Below are 9,164 nucleotides of genomic sequence, written 5' to 3'. Positions count from 1 at the left end.
GGTACTATATACACTACACTATTGTACATAGTACAACTATCTGACCTTTTCTCAGCATGACCTGTAACCTGGATATAAGCAGCTGGATAGGATGACGCGCAGCACAGGAGGACAAAATGGTGGCACATTTCAAAAAGCATATTGAGTCTATGGCTACATGCTGTGCAGCGCGTCCACTACAGCTGGCCGACAGTGATGTAAACAGATGGTGAACATCATTCTCTTCAAACAATGTGAATCAGAGGGCCTGAAAAACCTCTAAATGATTAACTCATAGCTCTCAGAGCAGAGTGTCAAAGCAGAGAAATGCAAAACATTGGACTTTGGCCATATCTCAGACACTGTCAGATCGGTCTGTGTCACTGGTCTCTATTGTGGCTACCGGTCTATGACCCTGGCCAACATTCCTGCCTGCTAGTGTCCAGCCCCATAGGGCTCTGTTTAAGCACTGGGCTTGTTGCTTTGTTCTGGGGAATTAAAGTGAGACAATCTGTCAACAGGTGGGGCATATTTGCTGGATAGGGTCTGTTTACTACAGAGCAGACCAGAGAACACCCAGGAAATCTTTCCTCAGTGTCTTTGGGTTACCGGCTGATGCCCCACTGAAATGATCTAATAAGAAATTCACACAACTAACTTGTCTGTGTGTTTCAGTGTGTGTATGTGTGTGTATTTTAGAGAATGTCTAGATATATTTGTTGAAAATAAGATGCTAACAGATTCATACAACTTCAAAAAGTATATTTGACCATTTAAGAACAATAAACAATTTATTAAATAAAAATACCATGTCACATTAGGTTAACCTTTATCTACTTCCCCAGAGTCAGATGAACTAGTGGATCATTTTTATGTCTATGCGTGCAGTTTGAAGGAAGTTGCAAACTAGCGCGAGCGCAATTGCTAGCTAACATTTGCGCAATAACTAGAAGCTAGTATAGTATCGCCAGCAATTGCGCTAACGCTAATTAGCATTGGCTCGCAAAACTACCTCTAACTTATTGGACGCGGAGACATAAAAATTATGTCAATGAGTTCATCTGAATCTGGGGAAGTAGATAAAGGGCCTCATTGCCAAAATCCAGAAGTATCCCTTTAAGCTAGAATCCTTAGTTGCTACACCCATTTTGGACCTATATATTAATGAAATAAACCCATTGATTCTTGAAGAATATAACTTATAAGTGCCTATTGAGCTTAGTTCAACTGTCGTACCCTACTATAACCCAAAATACAAGCTTGTTTTACTCCAATGTTTGTAAACAATATAACATAAACAAACACTGTATAGCCTCAAAACAATGATATCACTATAATATTGATATCATGGATGATCACTCCTTACATCCATTGCTCTGTCTATAATTTTGAGAGTGATTACATTTCTCCATGCCCACCCCTCAGCTTTCAACCAAAACACAGCCAGGGTGACCAATTTGTTATTGTTTTAAATAAGGATTCTAGCCTTAAATAAGAATAATTGTGAACAATTACCTGGAGTAATAGTGACTGGTGCTGGAGTACTTCACAAATACCATGTGACCGTCAAGCAGCATGGAAAATGCTGCCGTCACCACAAAATGTCACCTCCGGATTCTGTTCTTGGTCAGCAGTAGAGGTCTCTCCAGTTACCATATAAATCACCTCTGTTTATGAGAAGATATACAGTAACCACAACACTGGCTGGCAGCAGCAGACCCACGGACGTATGAAGTGCAACAATGCAGAAAGAAGCCATGGCTTTACAATGGTAATAGCGAATACAGAATGCTGGAAATACGTTACACTTGCAGAATAATTTGACACGACTGAAATATACTGTATCTGCAATTGAAACTGTACTGTACACTTTCCTTCTTTTTTTTAACCATTTTACCAACATGGCACAGCAACAGTGTGGAACCTGCAATGCAGGGAACCACTCAGGGGCATTAGATTGTGATTCATTTCAGGCCAGCAGAGATTGAGAAATGTAAACTCAGTTCCTTTGATCAGTGCTCAGGGGCACCATTCCACCCTACAGTGGAGAAGGTCATGATCTGTGAAAAAGAGGAGCTGCTCTTCAGTGCAGTGTTGCTGTTTAACATGGACGCAGCTGTTTGCATGACATCTCTGTAGTCTCCTTCCCGGAACAGATTTTTTTTAAACTCCTGCAGAGGGAAGTCTGTGGGGAGCTGTGGGCATGTGCAAACAGCTGTGGGCATGTGCAATGTTGTGTTGTCCATGGAATCCAGGCACAATGTCCAGTCCCATAATGTAGGACATTGGCCTTAGCAATAGACTGTCATACAAAATAGTGGTGAGTGATCCTTCTGTCTGCTGGGTAGTTAACAGCACTACCAGAGGTGGACAGGTTCTCACCCTTTACACAGAACCGGGTCTGAATGTAACAAAAATGGGTTTAATATCAGACATGTCACATGTCAGACATGAAAAGACACAGATCACAAAATGAAATGTCCAGCAAATATTTCCAGCAAATATTATATTTAGCAAAAATTCCCACTGTTAAATATTCTGCCTTTGATAACTCACTGAGAATGTAATTTCATTTGGCAAATGACAAAAGATTTCAGTGGAATGAAATAATTGTATATGTAAATATCTAAGCCCATGTCTCTCCTACTTTTGTGTGTGGCTGAAGTTGACAATACATTCATGGTAACATTTTGCGATGTTAGGATAATACATTATTCACATGTACAGTACATACATCAAAGTGTCCTCGTGTCCATAAAAAAAGGGGGTGGGTTAGTGAGTTACCACACACGGTACGTCATCTTTTCCTATGAATTCAAAGCTTCAAAAATGGTCTAAACACAGTCATACTCATACAGTTAGCACAAGTATATACAGACAGACACATACACACACATAGCTATCCAAACAATTGTAAAGTAATAGGATTTAGTATAGGCCTATATACTAAGAATTTTTTTCAATAATTATGAACATTTACAGCAAGTGAACATTTTAGATTAACTTTTTTCACTTGGCTGACATGATGCTGAGATACAGTCTACGAATACATTGTAGTGCAAGTACACTGTGTGCTACACCGTTAACCTAGTTCATTACAGCCTGAATGTGATACCAAGGTTTCTATTCATTAACACCTGGACAAAATCCACCCAGACTCCTACATCATTCATCACTACTGTGGTGGCAGATAGCCTAGCGTTTAAGAGCATTGGTCCAGTAGTTGGAAGGTTTCTCGTTCAAATCCCTGAGGTGACTATGGTGAAAAATCTGATGTGCCCTTGTGCAAGGCACGTAGAATTGCTTCTGTAAATTGCTCTGAAAATCAGTTTATCTTCCTCAGACAAGAATGTGTGCAGGTTATGCCGATGCTATAGTGTAGGGGTTTATTTCCTTATATTTTTTAGCTAGTCAGTACATTGTGTAAATGTATGGTACACTTTAATTGTATCCCCAATCAGACAGTTTGTCCAGCAATCTCTGTAAACACTGAAACTTCACAGCAACAACACAAGAGCAACATTAACAGAGAGCAGCACAATAACATCAGCAACAGTTCTCAGTATCCACGCTAGTCATTTAAAAGAAAACCAGCACGGTAGAGTGTGAAAGCAATTCCTAAACATAGCTTTACAGACTAAGTATACTGGCTGGATATTGGTATCAGAATGACGTACAGTGGTGGCCACACTACCCAGCATTAAGGTATTGCTGCTCTGACCACTGTACTTGCAGGGGTTACTGAGTCACAAAAGTAAGGTCCACACTAAAGGCTTCTGTCTGTGTGTCCTTATTCACTGTCTGAGAGGCGGCAGGACAGGCGTCTGTGACCTCAGTTATGAAATGGTGATATTGGGAAGGGGGGGTGAAGGTTGAGGTATTGAAGAGTGGTTGGAGGAATGGGGCAACGTGTGTGGTGTAGCTGGTAATAGCGCCTGCCTGTGATTATGTGCACCTGCTGTCCCTCATCAGAGAGTTGGATTTCTGGGCCATGGCAGAGGGAGTGTACAGAATCACACAGACAGAAGTCCCTGAGCTGGCTCTGGGAGAGACCCAGATCAATATGGAATGTGTTACAGACAGAGAGCTGGCTACAGCCACTAGTGGGGGTCACAGATATTACTGTTAACCCTGATTTGATCTCTTGTTCTGCCTGTTAATTCTCCTACCCTGGCATTTCCATCTCATTCAGCCCGCTGCCAGTAAAGAACAATCAGTTCAACTAACAACATTATTCATTTTTCATACAACATACAAACAGACTATAAATATTTGTTCTCGGAGCTCTAAGATAAGGAGCTGAATCGAAAATGATGCTGATGAGGTAATTTGTTTTTAACTTAGAACAATATAACAAATGTTTGTGCAACTGAAACTTGAACCTAGTACCTGAACCGTGGTGTTTGCACACAGGAATAAGCACTAGAGAACATAACATGTGCACATACTCATGTCCACAAACCACACACACACATGATCACATCCGCAAACCATAGCCTTCCTATGTATTTTGCAGACTTTTGTTCAATATTAAGAGGAAAAGTATTAAACATTTAATAACCTACACATAGAATAATATTCTTATAGTAATGCATTTAAATATGGAAATAGATTCACATAGATTCACATGTCATTTCCTATCCCGTGTCTGCATACCGGGTCTGACTAAACGAGAAAGACAAGTCTCATTGTAACACCCTGCGCTTCAGACAATGGAGGCAAGAGGATGATTATTGCAATACCCGTTTATGTTGGTGACACTAGACAGAGAGCCCAGCTCCACGGTCCCAACGTTATGTGAAAGACTGCCTGGCTTGTCCTTGGGGCTTAGGCGCAAGCTGTGACCCCTATATATGTATCCATTGGTGGGGAAAGCAGCCCCTCTCAGGCACAGAATCTCCTGGAAGGCATACCTGAACTCAGGACTCCTGCAGTATATGAGGGGGTTGAACGCTGAGTTGGCGTATCCTATCCAGTTCAATATCCTGAAAGGCATTTTAATGTTGTCCACCTTCCAGATGGTCACCACCACATTGAGCACAAAGAAGGGCAGCCAGCAGAGGGTAAAGGTGCCCATGATGATTCCCAGCGTCTTTAGAGCTTTGTGTTCCTTCAGACAGAACTTAGGTCTCTTTCCGTTCCCCCCTCCTCCGCCGCTCCCGTCCCCACCATCCTGCCCGTGGTTGTTGTCAATCATCTGGGCGTGGAAGCGCCCCTCGCTGCCACGGATCTTCTCCAGCTGCTTCCTGGCCTCCTGGAAGACGCGTCCGTAGACAAAGGCCATGACCGCCAGGGGTATGTAGAAGGAGACGACGGAGGAGGCTACGGCGTAGGCAGCGTTGGTGTTGAAGTCACAGCAGTGAGCATCTTCCAGGCAGCTGAGCGCCTCGGGCTCATCAGACACCCACCACTTCATGTGGATGGGCAGGAAGGAGATGAGGGCGGCCACCCCCCACACCGTCACCACCACCACGCACGCCTTGCGCTTGGTCAGTAGGGATGGGTAGCGCAGCGGCGACGTGATGGCCAGGTAGCGGTCCAGTGCGATCACACACAGCGTCTCGATGCTGGCCGTCACACACAAGACATCCGCCGCCGTCCAGAACTCACAGAGAAAGCTGCCAAAGTGCCAGGTGTTGAGGAGGATGTAGCAGGCGCCGAAGGGCACCACCAGCAGGCCCATGACCAGGTCAGCACAGGCCAGAGAGGTGATGAACATGTTGGTGACCGTCTGCAGCCGCTGGAAGCGCACGATGGCGGTGATGACCAGCACGTTACCAAAGACGATGCCCATCACTAGCAGGGCCATGAGGATGCCTAGTAGCACTGCTACAGCCTCGCTGTACTCCGAGTAAGACCACTGGCGAGACGACGAGTTCATCTCCACTGATAGATCTGATATGTTGAACACGGCAGGCGTGCTCACACTCTCCATGATCTATGGCCCAGTTGAATCAACAAACCACAGGAGATAAGAAACATGTTGTCAAAAGGACCCATAAAACAAAGAATAAATAGGCAAAAAAGTATGTGAACCTTTTGCAATTACCTGGATTTCTGCATAAATTGGTCATCCGATTTGATCTGATCTTCATCTAAGTCACAACAATAGACAAACATAGTGTGATTAAACTAATAACACACAAATTATTGTATTTTTCTTGTCTATATTGAATACATAATTTAAACATTCACATTGTAGGTTGGGGAAAGTATGTGAACCCCAAGACTAATGGCTTCTCCAATAGCTAATTGGAGTCAGGAGTCAGTCAGCTAACCTGGAGTCCAATCAATGAGGCGAGATTGGAGATGTTGGTTCGAGCTGCCTTGCTCTATAAAAAAAACACTCATAAAATTTGATTTTGCTATTCACAAGAAGCATTGCCTGATGTGAACCATGCCTTGAAACAAAAGAGATCTCAGAAGACCTAAGATTAAGAAGTGTTGACTTGCATAAAGCTGGAAAGAGTTTTAAAAAGTATCTCTAAAAGCCTTGATGTTCATCTGTCCACGGTAAGACAAATTGTCTATAAATGGAGAAAGTTCAGCACTGTTGCTACTCTCCCTAGGAGTGGCCGTCCTGCAAAGATGACTGCAAGAGCACAGTACAGAATACTCAATGATGTTAAAAAGAATCCCAGAGTGTCAGCTAAAGACTAACAGAAATATCTGGAACATGCTAACATCTCTGTTGACGATTCTATGATACTAACAAGAATGGTGTTCATGGGAGGACACCACGGAAGAAGCCACTGCTGTCCAAAAAAAACATTGCTGCACGTCTGAAGTTTGCAAAAGTACACCTGGATGTTCCACAGTGCTACTGGCAAAATATTCTGTGGACAGATGAAACTACAGTTGAGTTGTTCGGAAGGAACACACAACACTATGTGCGGAGAAAAAAGGCACAGCACACCAACATCAAAATCCCAACTGTAAAGTATGGTGGAGGGAGCATCAAGGTTTGGGGCTGCTTTGCTGCCTCAGGGCCTGGATAGCTTGCTATCATTGACGGGAAAATGAATTACCAATTTTATCAAGACATTTTGCAGGAGAATGTTAGGCTATCTGTCCTCCAATTGAAGCTCAATAGAAGTTGGGTGATGCAACGGGACAATGACCCAAAACACAGAAGTAAATCAACAACAGAATGGCTTCAAGAGAAGAAAATACACCCAACTGGAGTGGCCAAGTCAGAGTTCTGACCTCAACCCGATTGAGATGCTGTGGCATGACCTCAAGAGAGCAGTTCACACAAGACATCCCAAGAATATTGCTGAACTGAAACAGATTTGTAAAGAGGAATGATCCATAATTTCTCCTGACCATTGTGCAGGTCTGATCCGCAACTACAGAACATGTTTGGTTGAGGTTATTGCTGCCAAAGGAGCCTCAAACCAGTTATTAAATCCAAGGGTTCACATACTTTTTCCACCCTGCACTGTGAATGTTTACACGGTATGTTCAGTGAAGATATGAAAACATATAATTGTTTGTGTGTTATTAGTTTAAGCAAACTGTGTTAGTCTGATGAAGATCAGATCAAATGTTATGACCAATTTATGCAGAAATCCTGGTATTTCCAAAGGGTTCACATCTTGCCACTGTATATAGGCTGTAAAGTATATAAAGTCAAGATAGGATGCATAAGTTAAGTTGGATATGAATTCTGAAATATTTCATCCAAGATCTCTTAGAGGCAATTGTATTTAAAATATCATAAAGAAAATTCTAACTTCATTCTTAATGCATTTGCTCAATCAGAAAACACAAATAAATAAATAATTTAATCTTTAAAGCCATTTACCCACCTCCAAATGTTCTCCTGGTCTCCCATAAAATCTAAAAGTATTCCTTTTTTTATGTTGTAGCTCCCATTATGCGTTTGTACTTCATTAGAAATGTTTTTTGGCTGACTGCCTTCTCCCTTCCTCTTTTGCTGTGTCACACACTCACAGTCCCACTTTGCTCTGTGTTCTAAAACACCACTCTCTCTCACTGTTGAATGTAGCTCCTGATCTAGTCATAGCCCTTATAGCAGGCAAGAATGACATCACACTCTGGCAGCAGCCAATCAGCAGGCAGGTAGACAACAGGAGCAGTGAATAAGGGCCTTTTAGCACAGTACAAAGTTTTTTTCACTTAAACAAGTGAAATTAGGCATAGTCCATTGACATACAGTAGACACTAGACCCTCTTAAATATTAACATGACTGCATAGATTGGGTTATTATATACAATCTCACTTACAGTACATTCGGAAAGTATTCAGACCCCTTGACCTTTTTCACATTTTGTTATGTTACAGCCTTATTCTAAAATTGATTAAATAATTTCCCCCCAATCAATCTACACACATTACCCCATAATGACATAGCGAAAACATGTTTGAATAAATTTTGCACATAAAAAAAAAATGAAATACCTTATTTACATAAGTATTCAGACTCTTTCCTATGAGACTTCAAATTGAGTTTAGGTGAATCCTGTTTCTATTGATCACCCTTGAGATGTTTCTACAACTTGATTGGCGTCCACCTGCGGTAAATCAAATTGAACGGAGATGTTTTGGAAAGGCACACACCTATCTATCTAAGGTCCCACAGTTGACAGTGCATGTCAGAGAAAAAAACAAGTCATGAGGTAGAAGGAATTTACCGTAAAGCTCAGAGACAGAATTGTGTTGAGGCACAGATCTGGGGAAGGGTAACAAAAAATGTCTTCAGTGTTGAAGATCCACAAGAACACAGTGGCTTTCATTCTTAAATGGAAAAAGTTTGAAACCACTAACCACTAGAGCTGGACGCCCAGCCAAACTGAGCAATCTGGTGAGAAGGGCCTTGGTCAGGGAGGTGATGAAGAAGCCGATGGTCACTCTCACAGAGCTCCAGAGTTCCTCTGTGGAGATGGGAGAACCGTCCAGAAGGACAACCATCTCTGCAGCACTCCACCAATCAGGCATTTATGGTAGAGTGGCCAGACGGAAGCCACTCTTCAGTAAATGGCACATGACAGTTTGCTTGAATTTTGCCAAAAGGCACCTAAAGGACTGTCAGACAAGATTCTCTGGTCTGGTGAAACCAAGATTAAACGATTTGGCCTGAATGCCAAGCACAACATCTGCAGGAAACCTGGTACCATCCCTACGGTGAAGCATGGCGGTGGCAGCATCATGCGGTGGGGAT

At 42.5% G+C, this 9,164-nt stretch overlaps 1 protein-coding gene across 1 annotated transcript; it reads right to left on the bottom strand.

The window, feature by feature from the left end:
- Positions 1–726: 726 nt before the first annotated feature.
- On the bottom strand, positions 727–7,988 carry LOC109893000 (beta-2 adrenergic receptor). The gene is made up of 2 exons (XM_020485962.2): positions 7,791–7,988; positions 727–5,917 (listed from the first exon to the last, which is right to left on the bottom strand). Exon 2 carries the CDS (start codon positions 5,912–5,914, stop codon positions 4,685–4,687), a length of 1,230 nt encoding a protein of 409 aa, XP_020341551.1. The 5' UTR covers positions 5,915–5,917; positions 7,791–7,988; the 3' UTR covers positions 727–4,684.
- Positions 7,989–9,164: the final 1,176 nt, after the last annotated feature.

This window comes from Oncorhynchus kisutch, linkage group LG6, assembly GCF_002021735.2.
Source record: "Oncorhynchus kisutch isolate 150728-3 linkage group LG6, Okis_V2, whole genome shotgun sequence".
In the NCBI taxonomy this organism is placed as follows: domain Eukaryota; kingdom Metazoa; phylum Chordata; class Actinopteri; order Salmoniformes; family Salmonidae; genus Oncorhynchus; species Oncorhynchus kisutch.
Note: the sequence above shows the minus strand (reverse complement) of the source record. Positions and strands in the feature narration are given on the sequence as shown.

Coding starts and splice junctions, on each gene's coding strand:
- LOC109893000 (XM_020485962.2), bottom strand. CDS start 5,914: ATGGAGAGTGTGAGCACGCCTGCCGTGTTCAACATATCAGATCTATCA.